The 16,814-nt window shown below is 42.7% G+C and overlaps 1 protein-coding gene across 14 annotated transcripts in view; it reads right to left on the reverse strand.

The window, feature by feature from the left end:
- Positions 1-3,301, reverse strand: part of ptprk (protein tyrosine phosphatase receptor type K) — a 122,207-nt gene extending 118,906 nt beyond the window's left edge. For 3 of the 14 annotated variants that reach the window (XM_023797137.2, XM_023797135.2, XM_023797134.2), the window contains exon 1: positions 2,971-3,301. In XM_023797137.2, coding sequence (XP_023652905.1) covers positions 2,971-3,043 — 73 coding nt within the window. In that variant the 5' untranslated portion in view covers positions 3,044-3,301. The remainder of the gene's footprint in view (positions 1-2,970) is intronic. The other 11 variants (XM_023797139.2, XM_072703081.1, XM_023797145.2 and 8 more) reach the window with 7 other exon arrangements.
- Between the last annotated feature and the right edge of the window lie 13,513 nt (positions 3,302-16,814).

The raw sequence follows: 16,814 nt of genomic DNA on the forward strand, positions 1-16,814 counted from the left end.
ACGACCCGGTCGTTCCGAGGCGACTCGGAGCGGAACTGCGGCTGCGCCGTCGTGTCGGTGGCAGCGCGTGTCCCCTCGGGTACGCGCAGTCAGTAACGGGGCCCGCGTTTCCGATTGGTTAATCATAGTCACTGATTCATCGAGTGAATAAGTATGATCATCTGAAAAGGATTTGCTGTAAATGCATGCAATAAATCAAATCGCCAATAGAACAACTGCTTCGGACAGTGATTCTACTAAAAAAAATCCGAATTTTTACTCTCGATGGGCATAATGTTCACCAACCGTTTATTTATTTTGGCCAATCAAATTATATGTTAATATCTGTAGGCAAGGTTCATTCAAGCTTATTTTCAATGCGGAACTTAAATAAAACTATTTAAATGCTTACTTCAAAAAAAAAAAAAAAAAAAAAAAAAAAAAAAAAAAAAAACAGAAAATAGTTTAATTTTATAAACTTAAAATCCAAATCCAAAAAAAAGGTTTCCTTTACATATCAGCAGTCTGGCCAGTCACTCCATTGCCAAGGCAACAACTTAATTTTCAATGGACATCCCCAAAGAGTACATTAATTCCAATTTCACTTTTAAAGAAATTGCAGGCTGTTTGAACTCCATCTGCTTAAAGTATAAACACAGAGAGTTTTAATTTTTCTTTTTGACTAAAGGCATGTAGAAGAAAGAAGTCCAAGTTGTTAAACTGGTCACACGGGGTACATTCATACACACACATACATAATTATACTACAGAAATTAGCTTATAAAAAGAAATGTGTTCTCTCTTGCAGTTTAATGTGCAACTTGGAGAGACCAGGGCACTGGCAAATGAATGAGCCTTGCAAGCACCCGGTCTTTGGGTCACCGCTTTAAGCACTACGCCACCTACTGTCCAAAACAAAAAAGTACAAAAAAACAAAAACACTATTACCTCATTCAAGAGCTGAAGCTACAGGGAAAACTGGAAGAGCTCATGCAGATTCATATTTGCACCTTGTCCGGAGGTACCAGAAAATGACAGTGGATCATCCTGCTTATTTGGTTCTTAAATTAAGAACACAGCTGAAAACATACAGGAATCTTCCCTGCAATTTTCCACAATACCACAAGCATAATTACACCATTTGCTAATCAACCTCCAAAATGCGTAATTTGCCATTTGTCATTTTGTGCTTTTGATTACACTAATGTAATTAGTCCACGGTTAAGACTTTCTGATTAATTATCTAGCAATTATATAGACAGCTGTATTTCATACTTTTTCCCCTGGTGGTGAATTAATCTGATGATGTTAGATACATTCCAGCAGATGTGTAGAAACTGGTGCTCATCTGGAGCGGAAGATGATTCAGATTTGAAACCAGTCTCAGTCTGCATTCTAATACCCAGGTTTAGAGGTTAGACAATAGTTAACTTCTCTGCTTATTAAAGGTAATACATACGTGGTCAATTATATTACATTACAAAATGTGATTTACATTATTTTGTACTTTTGGTAGTTGTAGCAATTATTGATCCCAAGCGATTTTTGATTAACATGTACATTGAAGAAAATCCGTGGATGCTTTGGTTAAACGTTTTGTTCCTCTGCTCTTTCTACGCTACCATGTTAAATACCTTCAGATCACATGACTCCACCCTTCATCTCACACGACATTGTTACAAAGAAAACGTATGAGGTAAAACGCCCAACGTGACGGCATTTGGTTTTTTCTTTAAAAAAAAAAAAGAAAGAAAGAAAAAAAAAAAACTCGTTTAAAGACAGTAAATATTTTTTTACGGCCTTTACCTTTTAAAGGAGATTGGTAGAAAGTCACATTTAGAGGTTAGGCGGATGATAATGAAACATTCCTAAAACAGCGGGGGTTGTGGTGAAGAAGGGGGTTGACTGTTACACCGAAGTGGCGGCGGATTACTACTGAAAATATCGATTTACCAATATCAGTCAGTCAGTAGAGACGGCAGGAAATGACTGATATGTTTACAAAAATATTAGTAAAATAATGACCACTTTGATGCATGCGTTGTTTACAAAACACTTAATATAATCTCGGACGCAAACTCTAGAAACCATAGGCTATTTAGCGTAACATTTTCTCTCCTGAAACAAATATTTTCCCCACACTGCACTGAAACCAGCGGCGTAAATTTAAGATTTAATGACAGGGTCTGTTTTGTAGGCCTACATTTACAACTCTAGTAGCAAAAATACTAAGCAAATAGGTGTATCCATATCACACCCAGAGATAGTAACTGAAGAAGTTGTACCTGATTGTTAAATTAATCAAATTCAAGCGAGAAAAGTTCACTAGAATTATTTCTAGATGCATTTTAGGCTGCATATTTAAATATTTAATAAAACTAACAATTTGGTTAAGGTTTAGCAAAAGTAAACTGTGTGGCATTCCATAATTCCATAAGATATAAACGTTTGATCAGCAAGTCCTATTACCAGCCCATCGCTGGATCTTTTTCCAAAGTTATAATATTGCACAGCAGTGTTTGTTTTAAGCCATTGTGTTTGCGTAAGTTCGACTCAGTCTTAAAGACTACTTTCGGAAAGAAAATCTCCTTAATATTATAGGTTTTTTCCCCTTTCCATTTGCCGTTTTTGTAAACGGTGTCCAAACGGCAAGCACGTCCGTGAAAAGAGTGATCCGATTACGTCCTGTGTTAGTAAGACTGCTGGAACGAAACCATATCCTGGTTTTGCGTTTTTACCTGCAACTAAAATGTAGCTTAAAACAAGTTTCCTCCCCCACCGGTACTCGGCAGTTACGGTTTGCTCTTCCTTAAGGGAAAGGACACAACCTAAGCTCAGATCGCATTAAAAAAAGACAAATGTTTAAACGGAAATGTAATTAAACGTATTTTTTGTTTAAAATCGCACATCCCTATGAGACAACTTTTTATTCACCCATCTGAGGCCAACTTTCCCCGACGTTCTTCACACGTTCCGCAAAGTTCAACTTACCTGCCGTGAACTGGGACCTCGCGCCGCAGATCGGCAGGAGGATCAGCAGGGAGCGAAGGAGCGCCGTATCCATGTTTGTCCGCAGAGTTTTTTAAAGTTGTAAAAACTGGCCGGCCGCTCCGCTTATTCCCGCAGACCGGCGCGCTCCATGCTCGGCGCCGCGCTCTCCCTGATACTTTGTTTCTCCGCGAGCGGCGAGCGAGCCCATGACGTCAGCGCAGCCCCGTCCGCGAGGCGAGCGGCGCCGGCGCTCCAAGCCTCTCGCCGTCTTTGAAGGGACGCCAGGCTCCCTCTGCCGTCAGCGGCTCGCCAAGTCCGCTGCTACTCACCGGCCGGAGCGGCTGTTCCGGATCATTCGCTTTAAAGCGGCCAGCAGTCAGAACGCGCGATCCGGGGAAAGATTTGGGAGCGCTCGCTTCGCATATCTGTAGAAATGCTCGTATCGCTTCCCCATGCAATGCTATGCAAGTCACCGGGTGGTGGTATTTGTACTTTACTCTTTGGTTACCAGTTTCATATTGTGTATTGTACTAACACAAAGACGGCAATGTGCTATTTGAAATGACACCTGTTTTTGTGCGTACATGTGTGATAACAAAACTGTACTTGGACACTAAATAACCAACCAAGGTCTCTAGCAGAGAAACAGTTTAAACATCAACTACCAGAAAAATTAAACAATATTACATAATAGTTTAATTCTAAGAGATACCAAGACGCCTCTTAAATTTTTGTTGTTGTTTTTTATAGGAAATTTACCATGTGTGAAACTAGAAATATAAACTAATGGAGCTATAATACTTCAGAAATTATTTCGTTGTTTTTCTCTATCAAAACACTTGGGAAGTAGTTTAATTTGGACTAAAACTAATATGAAATTAAAAGAGATTTAGGAACATTCCATATGCCTCTTCTTTGGGAGAGAGTAGCCAGCCCACGCTGGATTTTTCAGCTCAAAGAGAATCTGGTTGCATTCCAGCAGCATCTTTCACTGGCCTCTGTAACACCAGCTGACAGAATGCTTCTGCTCGCTCTTTACCTGCTGTCTACACCAGCGTCGGGTCTGACTGATGCTTAGAGAATAGAGCAGGTAGGATACGGCGAACAGGCCACGGTAGCATGTGATTTGGGCTTCTAATTGCTCATCGCGGTCGATGGGGCCTGTCTGAGGAACATCAGAACGCGGAGCTCAGCCGCGGAGCCTGGGGGACGTGAGCTCGGGTTCCGAGGGGCCGGGCAGCGCCTGCGTGTAAACATTCAGAATCAAAGCCCCTGTCAAGCTGGACGCTGAAAGGGGAGCAGGCGCGGAGACTCGGGAAGGTGCCAATTCTGAGAGTCAAAAAACACTTGGACGGCATACAGTCGACCTCCACCTCTTTCGCAGCAGCGAACCAAATAACCCTGGCGCTCTAATTCACTGAGGGGATGTCAGATGAGGGCCAACGGCGTGCCGACAAAACGAGCCCAGGTCTGATAGGGAGGGAGAGCGAAAGGGGAGCAGCATCCCAAGACAACAAAGTGCATGTGTTACCGCCGCTGAAGGCTGCACGTCATCCCGCCGTATTCCGGCTGGGAGAGAAACACAAACAAACTCCTTAGACAGTCCCTTTGATTAGAGAGAGAACGCGGTGCACATGAATCCAGGAGGCTAAAGGTAGACTGGTCTAATTAAAACAGGAATCCCCTCCCCCTCCTCTGGTGGCTGAGTTTGGGTGGGGGGTGGGGGGTGGGGCACTGATGTCGAGCTCAGAGAGTAAAGATCAGACAGAGAGGATTAGCCCCTGACAGCCCCGTTTGTGAGCTTTTCCATATCGTCAACATTTTTGGCAGTATGTTAAATCATATACTCATAAAAAATTGATTTGCAGCCCCTGAAATATGCCACTAACTAAAACAAATCATTTGTCAGGTTAATAGAACTTTTTTTTTTTTGACAGTGTCAGACAAACACATACTAGATAACGGGACAAAAATCATAGATATTATACAGGAATGTTCAAAACGGGACGATTAAAGTCTAGATTGCGTGGGTTAATATCAAAACTATCTGGCAGCAGGTGCAAAAATATTCTGCACATATGTATTTATTTTGAAAGGGATACGTCACTGTGAATGTCTCTCCTGATCAGGCGGCAAACTGCAGCGGCATGTTAATGTTAATAATGTTCATTCTGCACCTCCACTGCAATGGGATATGCCTGCAAAATAAAGGTATATGTTAGAAGGTGATGTATTAATGGCTTTGGGGAAACCAGGAACGGAAGGACTGCCAGCGTAAAGAAATAGGAAATAACACACATTTCAATTAATATCACACACTTTTCAGAGATGAAATTAAGCACCTTTTAAAGTCGCTTTCAAAATAGTGCCATAAGGAATATGGAACAGCGTGATATATATATATATATATATATATATATATATATATATATATATATATATATATATATATATATAATAATAATAATAATAATAATAATAATAATAATAAGACCTTATTGTTGCAGCCTTCACAGTTGTCTCATAAAATGTTCTTTCGGATTATTATCTTCCTGCCGTAGCTCAGGCAAAGCTCAAAGCATTGGCACAATTTGCACATTCTAACTCTCACCCTTACCTTTATTCCATTGTACTGTTCGCAACGCTAAGAATATCAGTTGCAATTTGCTTAACAGAGAGGTCTGCTTCGACACCCCAGCCACCTCAAAGACACAGGGGCAAGAGAAGCTTAATGCCTTTTGACTAAAGAGACACCACCCTTCTTCAAGCATCAGTGACCCAACATCTCATCTAACAATGATTCCACTTGATAACTGGAATCCTCCAGAAGGCCAGATTAAAGATGCACCTAATTAATGCTAGTATTGCAGTAATATAAGGCCCATCACTCAGAGCTGGAACGTCCAAACCCAGAAAGTACAAATCCAGACCAAGGTTTTATTTCAACTGGCCAGTTGAGTTTGACAAGTCACAGTCACAGAGTACTCAACTGGTTGGTTGAAACAAAATCTTGGTTTGGATTTTTACTACTTTCTGGTCTGAGCTTTCCACCTCTGCTTTCACTTTACTTTCTGATTTTCCCACCCATTTAAACTCTTAAATTAAATCATCCCGACGAAGTTATTAATAAGCAACAGGAAAAGCCTAGTATTTTCTTTTCTCGTATCGCATATCACGTGTCGTTAGTTCACGGCAGTGGTGTATTCTGTCAGCCTGTCAACAATAGATGACGCAAAACAGGCCACACCCCTTCATGTAATTCAATCAAGACGTTCATGTGTTGCCGCCATATGCCCTTTCCCCCTTTGATTCAATGTTTAATTGAATAGATAGATAGGTTATTGTTTTCAGTCATTGTCTAACAGTATGAAAAACCGCTATGAATACGACACTGCGACTGTTACATACTCTGAAGTCAATTAAAAATGTATGAACTTCCCACTATAGAAGTGCATTGCAGTCAATCACACGCAAAACACACAGGCTGCTGCACGAACAACAACATCACAGCTTATTAATTGAAATAATGCGTGTTTGTTCCCGCAATTGTTTTCTAAGCTAAATACGTGTGAATGTTTTGCTTGGGCTAATGAATCTCGTTACTTTTCGATGTTTGCCTTTGCATAAATGCAAGTGACAGCGTGGAGTTTTGTCAGTTACTTATTAAAGCTATAAGTTCTAAATCTTTGATGATGCTAGACTGTCATCACATATGGTTAACGTGCTATTTGCAGGCACATGCATATAAACACCCACCCATGCATCCACTCACAGTGAAACACGACCTTTATGTATAAATATAATTACGGATTCTGCGCTCCTTTAATTCCGAGTAATGTACAGTGAAACAACTACAGTATATTACAACTAGCTGTGGATCTGCCGCAGAAGCTGCTACCTGTGAAGCTGTGGAACTCTGTGTCACAGAAAATGCGAATCGATCTTTTTCTTCCCACGTTTTTGTTGCAGAGAAAGTTCAGGGAGGCTGCAGTCAGGATCTCGGTGTTCATCAAGATGGCAAAAACTAATCAGTGCAGGCAACACACAGTCACTATTTCTGCTGTTCTGGAGCCAGATACTCTGGATTCTCAGCAGGGATCTGAATTATGGAGCCTGTGCCGTAAATATTTTAAAGATCGTGAATTCTGAGGTGAACTGCGGAAGATGGGGTTGCACCTGTTTGTTGCAAATCACTCTGGAGCTTCGTCTGCGGAGGACATTCTCATGATTTCTTTGCCGTGGGGTGCCATTCAAAGCTCAGGAAGACTGCATTTCATGGTGCTCCAAAGCACTCATCTCTACTCAAATATACTAACACGAAGTGTGATGGTCAACACGGTGACACAAGAGCTGGAAAGTGACATTACGCCTTTGAATATACTGTAGAAATGCTTGTATGATTCATGGATTCATGGTGGTACGTGGTAGTGCAGGCGGCTGATGTCCATGTTACTTTCTTGTAGGAGTGCTGGATGCAGGAGGCAGTGAGTTTGGAAACAGATGCTTGCTGCCATTTGGACAGGAGTCCAGTTCTTTCACATCCACGCCTCCCGCTCTCCTGTAAATGGGGGGGGCCTGTGATGGGGGTGGGGAGGGGGCAATCATACATGTTTGCAGGACAGCCCTCTGGCCTGGGGGGGTTGGGCTAGACTGGCCCTGGTTCTTGCAGAGTGTGTGTGAGCAGATGGTGATCCAGCACCTTCTCGCCTTAGCCTCCACGCTCACTTTGGATCTCCACCGCCTGGCCTCCCCAGTGCTGCCAACGTGGGATGATTAAAACAAGCTGTACATCCATTTTCGGTGCTGGCTTGTCCTATTCAGGGCCTGGAGCCTTTCCCTGAAGCTATGGGCGTAAGGCACCACAGGGAATACACACAGACAATTTCATAACTCCGATTCACAGCATGTTTTTGGAACGTGGGGGAAAATGTCATGCTGACATGGGGAGAACATGCAAACTCCACACATACTGAGGCATGGTGGGGATGCGAACCCAAGTCCCACTGGTGTCGGGTATCAGTGCTAAATAGCCAACCACTGCACCCCCCAGCACTCCACCCTGCTCTACCTTTTATTTGCCTTTAACATTTAGCTATTTAGGAGGTGATTGTTTCACCCCCCTTGAGACATATTCAGCCTCCTTTTAAACCTGGACCCTCCCCCCCTTATTTTCTCTGACTCCAGCGCCTCATCGGCTCACCCCTCCCCCCCTTCCCAGAGCCCCGCCCCTCTCACGGATCCCACCTACCTGCTACTGTGTCTCCTCATTGTTCTCACACCCAGCCTGTCTGGGGGTTTGTGAACTGGAGACAGCAGCTTGAGGGGCAAATTTGGGGAAGCTAAAGAAAAACAAGATAAGGCATGTAATGTCCCGCCCCGAAGTTAAACGCCAGTGGTGTGGTGCTTTTATCACTGCAATTAACATAGGCAAGTGTTTGATTTTTATTGCACTCCTAAGCAGGTTAATATTAACCATTTAACTGTAATCTAACATGTCTGGAAATCATTTTTCAGCCTTAGATAGGATAAATTAAAGAAAAAAACAACTAATTGTTTCCCCCTTCAGCTTTCTTGGCTTTTATTGTTGTTATTTTTATGGATTTCTTAACAAATGCTGAATTATAGCATGCAAAAATACAAACACTCAAAATACAAGCTTGCAAAAAATACAAACATGCAAAATGCAAACTTACAGAAATACAAACAAAATACAGTGTCTTTGTGTTGACGAGGTACCTAGATAGATGGACATGAGGAAGCAACTAGTCCAAACAGTAGCCAAGGATATGGGTGGCTCCTCCTGTTAGAGCCCTGTGCTTGTGAAGGGAAGGTTGTTGGTTCTAATCCCAGCAGTGGCTGAATTACTTTACTGGGGGGGTCCTTCAGCAAGATCCTTAACCCCCAATTGTTTCTGAGAGTCTTTCCCCCTGTACTCTTAAAATGTGTCTCCTTAATAAAATGTTAATATAATTGCCATGGATAAAAGATCAACAAAGTAGTTCAGCATTGGCCAATCTTATCTGCAAAGGGCCGGTGTTTATGCAGGTTTTAGGTTAACCTTTAGCTCAGCTGTTCAAACCCAGGTGTGAGGACTCTTCAGCCAATCAGTCCTCTAATTAGTAATCTAATTAGGGAGCTGCAGCGAAAACCCACACACACAGCAGCCCTTTCTGGATAAGATTTGCCACCCCTGAAGTAGTTGTTACCCTATAACATGGCTCTTCAGATCTGACACTCAATTCCAAATCCAGGCCTTGTTTTCAGTTCTCCCAGGCAGTTAGTGTAATAGTTACTGATTCTGATTGGCTACAGAGGCTTCATGCCTGGCTCACAGGTAAAGGAAGGCTGGAAAATCAGCAGGGCTCTGCCCTTAAGGACTGGGATTTGAATAGCCTTGCCCTATTATCTTGCAAGCAACACATGGAAATAGATTCAATTGGTGCCATTAATTGTTTTTAGTGAGTTGTGCAGAGTCATGGATGTCTGTAGCTGAAAACCCATGAGTTTAAATGGTGGCCCACTGATCAAGCTCAAGCCCTTTAAATGTTGGTTCACATCTTGATCAAACCCACATTTGGCCATGCCTTTGAAGCTGCACTTGATGCACAGAAAGGAATAATTAAAAAAATTGAATTCCACTTGCTAGAGGATTTGATCGTGAAATTTAAAATTCAATTGGTTGTAAATTGATTTGTTTTACTAATTCAATTCAGTGGCTTGGCCTCAGAATTTCATCAGTTGTGCTACAGAATAAATCTGGAAAGGAGAATTTTAAGGCGAAGACAGATTTTCTGTGTGTGTCTGTGTGTGTGTGTAATTTGTGGGTGTGTAATGCAGGGAGGGTGACAGATTCCTCTAATCTTTCATTTTGAAAATAAATGAAACAAAAATGGCTCATTGTTTTTCTGTTGGCGTTCCTAGCTCATTTACTGTGGCCAATATTTCAGCCTAAATCAGTGAGCTGTTGAACTTAACTAAAGCATGCGGCGTGAAAACAAGCATTTGCCAGGGCAAACGAATCGAGGTAAGCAAAGAAAATGTCGAGCTCTTTTCCACTGATAGGTGCGCTTCCTCGTGTGCCTCCCTGCTATTGGACGGTTGCAGAATCTGCTATTCAAATGTGGTGCGGTAGCAACCGCTGCTGTTTATTGACACACGGGGGAGCGGAGAGCGCTCGTAGCATCAGCACGGGAAAATCAAATGGCTGTGCTCTTTTGACACTGACGCCAGGTGTCTGAAGCCAAGAAACATCGTTCTGCATCGCTGAATGTTTCACTGTGAAGCCACTAGTGTTGCCCATTGAAGCAAGTAACATGGGCAAATTCCTTGGAGAGGTTGGCATATTCAAATTTTTAGTTATCCAATTCCAATGCACCCATCATGAAGCAGAAACCCAATCAAGCATGCAAATGCAATCCAAGGCCGTGTTGTAGGTTATTAATTCTCAGATCCTTATCGACTTCTGCCGTATTGCACAGCATCCCATGGTCAAAGTCTTCATTATGCATATATGCTGATCACATGACCAAAATATGCAGTAATTACACTGACAATGCCTTGGCACTGTAATAATAATGATAATAATAATAATAATAATAATAATAATAAAACCTATATTACCTTACACTGAAAGCAGAGCCTCTTTACCCCTTTGCTCCAACACTCATCCATTCATCCATCTGAAAATGAGGTGTAAACAAATTCCTGTACGTCAGTCGCCTGCTGACCAGGGGTGATGTTTAAATGTTTTTAATTGAGCTCATTAGCCTCAGATAGTCTATCGCTTACTGTAGTTTATAATGAGAAAGTGCCCTCGGGGGAATTTCCCATTTCAGATGGTGGTTTACGAAAGGTCCTGCTTCAGCCCAATTGCTATTGATCGCTCTGGGTTTCTAAACCCTAATTATCTATTACCAGCATCACAGTAATCAGCTCATAAAAAAAAACTCTGCAGTGATTTTCTACTTAAACATTTTTAGACCTGTTTAGATCTTTAATACTTAGAAAAGCATTTTTGAGGGAGTATGTTCCCTGGACCTCTTTTAGCTTTATAAACTGGGCTGGGAATCTAGTATTTCTGTTCATACCGTTACACCACTTTAGATATTTGGAATTTCCAATATCCACTCAACTAGATAACGGCCCATTTTCTAGAACCATCCTTTAATGTGTGGGTGGCAGTGGAGGAGATGATTTTCAGTGTCAGACTTAAACTAATTGTTATTTGTAGAGCCAGCTGGCGTTGTGGGATACTGAAGGCTCTGACCAGTTATTATGGAAATTCTTGTTTTCCACTGTTTCTCTTTTTCCCGTGTTATGAGTTGTGACAAAATGCCAACACACGTATTGATTAAAAGGTTTATTTTACAGAAAGTTGAAAAAGAAATCCAATTAAATAAGTATTTTAACTTTGCTAATTCCATTTGTGAGTATAATTGGTTTGGCTGTTTTCATAACTTCATTACAATAAAATGACAGCTTCATGTTAATATGATTTCTGACTGTGCCGCTGTTCTTTATCTGATTGTGTGGTTGGTGTATTCAAATATTTTGCAGTTACTTTTTTGAATTATGGTGCTGGCAATTGAAAAGTATTACACAAAAATGTAAGGTGTGATTGGTGGTTTTGCGTTTGGCAACGTTGATTTTGCGGAATGGGCGATGTGGCGCAAGTTGTTTGACTAGAAGCTTGTTGAAGAGCTTGTTGTCCACTAGTCATTATACCAAGTGTGTTCTCTTGAGGAAAAAGACAGGGGAGTTTCCTTTCTTAATCTTTTCTTGAAATGGCAACAGCCCTATTCACATACAGTATGATATCATAATAATTATGTTGGCGTGCAATTATCCTCAATGCCACAGAATAGCAGCAAAATGAGTGCCTTTCACGTTAAATGTGATAATGACAAAAGTGTTTCATCATTATGAATTAAAGTGCCATTTTCACTCGGGTCTCCTCTCTGATTTATATTTTTTTCCTCGGTAATGAGACGTAGTGGCAACTGAAAACATGTTGCTTCAGTGAATTGATTCTTTGGTGGAAGGAACCCAGTGGTCCGTGAGTAGGAAACATCATTATTTTCTCAAGCAAAATGATCCTACATTAATAGGCTAGTTAACAGTGTTGGGTAATTCAGGTCCAGAGAGTAAAAGTCCAGACCAAGATTTTGTTTCAACCAACCAGTTGAGTACTATGTGACTGTGATTCTTTATGCTCAACTCGTTGGTTGAAACAAAATCTTGGTCTGGACTTTTACTCTCTGGACCTGAATTACCCAACTCTGTTAGTTAATTAATAGGTGAACAGGTTGCAGTAAGTAGAATACATCATGTCTTTGTGTGTATGCCGTGTGCATACAACTGAATGTTTAACTCGAACCTTATTCTTTTTCTCATTTTTAACGAAACTCCCAAAATGCTTCTACATAAACATTTCATAAAAAAAAAGATGATTGGCCATAATATTGAGCAAGTCTTACTGATAAATAAACCTAAGAGCCCATAATACTGAGCAGTGTTTATTTGGGCTAAATTCTTTTTGAAAGGCTTGAACGTCGATTTCCCAGGAGCGCAGCTTGATCAGGATGAGCCCGGGGCAGTGGGGGCTGAGACGGAGTTCTAATAGCACGAGTTAGTGGCGTCCGTGACAAGAGTGAGGATGAATCCGAAGGTGGGGATACAGTGGGAGTCAGAGAGACCAGAGGAGAAGTGCGGGGCAGCCAAGCCGAACACACTGCGCTCAGCATGCAGGCCGGGCCGGGTCTAAGGGGAGACCCGGGTCACTATGGCGACCCCTGTCATCACCCCACATTAAAATAATAAAAACAAAATATGCACTGTTTTATTTTCTAAACAGAACCATGGAATAGATACGATGCAGTGTGGCCACCCCCAAAAATATAAGTGGCCCCTGATGGCCTCACCACTGTATCCAGCTTATCAATCTTAGAATCCTGCTGCATTATAATTGGCATTATTTTGTAACAGATCCTGATATCCAACGTGCCTTGCAAAGTTCACTATAATATCTGTTAATGAATCAGTATATGTTACCGAAATTCAGGTTAAACCCCCCGTTTAAAGAATTACTCATGACAGCAACAAACTCACAAAGCCATTTTCTAAGGACGCGTTTCTTCATCGTTAATGTTGTATGGCTTTCCAAGAGCGGTGGCAACACTTTCAGATCTAAAACATGTTTGCCTACCAACTCGCTCGTGACCAGCAGAGCCTGGTGTGGGTTTCGAACAAGCAAAGCCCAGGTTGCTTTACCACTGCGATGTATCTGCCGGTTTCCCTGTTGAGGTATCTCCATTTCCCTCGGCAGAGCCAGGCAGCTGATGTCCTGGGGCGAGCGAGACAATAAGAGCACAGATCAGCAGGAAGCATCGAGGATGATCTGACCAGACAGGCCCCTATAAATGAAACTGATACTTAAGTGTGTGTAGGGGGAGGGGTACCAGCTTCATCATTCAGTCTCAGTCATTTCTGCTCAGTCGTTTCTGCTTTGTGTTGTTTTTCTCTCTCAATAAAAGTGTCAGGGAGACTCACACAAGCATCTTTTCATCTGCTGTGTGTGAAATTTCAAATCACGTGGGTGGAAGCGCATTGTTCCAACAAGCCGTTTCCCCGTGACAATGGTATTAATCCTAATCACGTCCTTTTATTTAATTGTATCCATATGGAATTAAATCCCCGTCGTCTCGAGAATGGGACGGGAATGGGATTCGTTTCATGCTCGGCCGTTTGCGGCAAACAAACGAGTGGAACGCAACTGAGGTTTACGTTTGGGGAGGTTTCTTGCACCACAAAGGGTTCCTTGTTTATGTTCCACTTAACGCACTGTAATAACATTCTGCACTGCGACACTCAGCTCTGCCAGCCCCTTCATTCAGCTTTATTTGTCTGCACAGCCTTTGTCCTTCTGTAAAGGGATGCTAGCGCGCACTGGCACCGCTGAAGATTTTCACGGCAGAATGACAGATTTTTATCTTCCGTTTTACAAAACGGGGCCACTCAGCTCGGATCAGGACACAAATCCAGCCTCTGCAGAGGGCATTGTTTGCCTGAACACCCCAGGGCACCTGTGACTCTTTAGCAAAGTGCTAACATGCCCTTCAGTCAACTGAAACATTATTAGCATTTAGGCGTGGACAGTCTGTAAAAACAACGCCTTTCAAAAGCTTGTTTTTTTTATCTTTGATTGTCTGCCTGTCATTCTAGTCCCAAGAGATAAGCGTTTCTATGAGTGCTTTTACTTGTATATATTTGAAAAGTTTAACAAGGTTTCTGTACGGTAGCAGTTTTTAGTACTGAAAATGTATCAGCAGCTTGGTTTGTTATGCAGAGTTCAGTTTTGGAACCTACACTTTTATTTAATACTTCTAATCAGAAGCGGATATTTCAGGTCCAGAAAGTAAAAATCCAAACCAGGATTTCGTTTCAACCAACCAGTTGAGTATAAAGAGTCACAGTCACTGAATACAACTGGTTGGTTGAAACAAAATCCTGGTTTGGATTTTTACTTTCTGGACCTGAAATGTCCAACTCTGCTTCTAAATTACCAGTTTTATATTTCAATTATCCATCCATCCATTTTATGCAAGGCAGGGCACCCCCTAGAGGGGACGCCAGTCCATTACGAGAAATTACATACTATTTCTTTAACAATTGCTTCTATCCCAAGTGGCATACAACTGAGAAAGCATAGTTGGTGGGGTAGGGGGGGGGGGGGTTGAGGGCCTTGGGGAGGGACCCAACACTGAAATTACTTTGCCAGCTGTACAGTTTGAACCTGTAACCTTCTGAACAGAGACACCAGGTCCTGAGCTTCTGAGCCACACACCAGATTTGGCCCTATGACTGTTATTTTCAAGGAATGATGTGAAACTATAGGATGAAATATTCAGTGTCCATATTTAGTTTGTTAGCTTCTTGTCTTCATCAACTGATCCAGCTCTGCCAGCAGGGGGGCACAGCTGTGGCTTCCCTTCGAACCCATGGTGACAGACCCTAGCTCTCCTTCTGGGGATTAAAACCAGATGGGATACCTAAAAACAACGGCCACACAGGACCCCATCTACATATCCTGCTGTGGAACCCAAGGGGATTAGACCCCGCCCCCCTGCCAGCCTGACATCTGCCACGCTCAATATTTTTAATGCCAAAATTGGCCAGAAAACACAGTAAGCCTGGACTAAGCAGTACCTCCATTCCTTTTTCTGTCCCTTACAGCTGGTTGACTTGCTTCCCATCCGTTGTTTTGTACCTGCTTTTATTCCTCTGTTATTCACCCTCTATCCAGCTATCGCTATAGGCTATCTCTATTGGTTATCTTTATTGGCTATCTCTATTGTAGCAATTCAGGCTACTTTGCCCAAGGGTACCACAGCGACCCCCTGGAGTTCTTTTCTCCCTAGCAGCCTTTGGTCAAAAGTCCAATTCTTTTAACAGGATTGGTTCAAAAAAAAAAAAAGAAAAAAAAAAAAAGGGAAAAGCGGTCCGTCGTCCTCACCTCACCGTTTTCCCTGATGAGTCTTGACATGCTGGCAGACGGATGGAACACAAACATAGCGCATTACCTTTGCCTCCCTGTTTCCTTTCATTCCCTGGAAGAATAAAAAATGAAAAATCCCATACCTGCACAGTGACTATCAAACCGGGGGGAGGTGCGTGCAGTGCGGGGCCGATTCCTAAGGCATCCAGCTATTACAGCTTCTGAAAAACAATGGTGTGGGACAGCAAGTCGAAGGGCCTTAATAGCCTCATTATGGCAGTAGATTGAAGTGGAGAGAGAGGAGATATAGACAAGAAGCACAGAATTTAAAGCAGCGTTTCTGGGCTCATTCCTTTCATTGGGCAGAGACCCTAATCGATGTGGTACAGCAGGGTTAATGCAGACTCCTCAAAACACACTATTCATCCCCAGCAAAACTGCACATTCAGATAATTGGTTTCAGTTTCTAGGCAGAGGGAAGCACTGTAGCTTGATAGCTCGCGGGGGGCCGGCTGCCCCCTGTTGGAATGATTCCACAGCACAGAAAAGACCCTGACAGCTGTCATGAAATCCAGCTTCCCCCAGCACCAGCCAAAACCTCGCAAGGCGGCACCAATAACAAGGAAAGCCCCCTCCAGGGAGAACAAAAAAAGACAGCGTGGGGGGGAAATGTTCATTAAGCGGCTCCGGTGTGTGTCTAAGCGGGGGCTTTTAGGGACCACATCAGGAGGAAGGAATCCCAGCCCACACAATCCCATCCAGGACTCTGAGGCAAGCTGTCCAGGTTTTGGGTTTCCTCAGGCGTTTATGAAGGTAAACAACAGCCTCATTTGCCACGTGGAGCAACTTTTCAATATTTGTACAGAAATGCATAATCCTACTGGTGCAGAAAGGGTAAATGGCAGGCCAGTGTCACCATGCCTTTTAGAGTGTAGGTAGCATGAGCCCTGATATTGGGGGCTAACGGCAGGCTAAGGGAGCCCAGGCAGCAGAGGACACAAGGCTGGGCAAAACACAGGATGGGATTACAGCCCATTGCAGGAACAGCCCAGTCTTACTTGTGTTTATTCTTTAATGTGTAATGTCATTTCTCTTTATACTAGTGTCTTCTTAATACCTGTGTCCATGATCCCTGTGTCCCTGATGCCTGTGTCCTTGATACCTATGTCCTTGATACTTGTTTCCCTGATCCCTGTGTCACTGACGCCTGTGTCCCTGACACCTGTGTCGCTGATACCTATGTCCTTGATACCTGTGTCTCTGATCCCTGTCTCCCTGATACCTGTGTCCCTGATGCCTGTGTCTCTGATACCTGTGTCCCTGATGCCTCTGTCTCTGATACCTGTGTCCT

Source organism: Paramormyrops kingsleyae, chromosome 19 (assembly GCF_048594095.1).
Source record: "Paramormyrops kingsleyae isolate MSU_618 chromosome 19, PKINGS_0.4, whole genome shotgun sequence".
Lineage (NCBI taxonomy): Eukaryota > Metazoa > Chordata > Actinopteri > Osteoglossiformes > Mormyridae > Paramormyrops > Paramormyrops kingsleyae.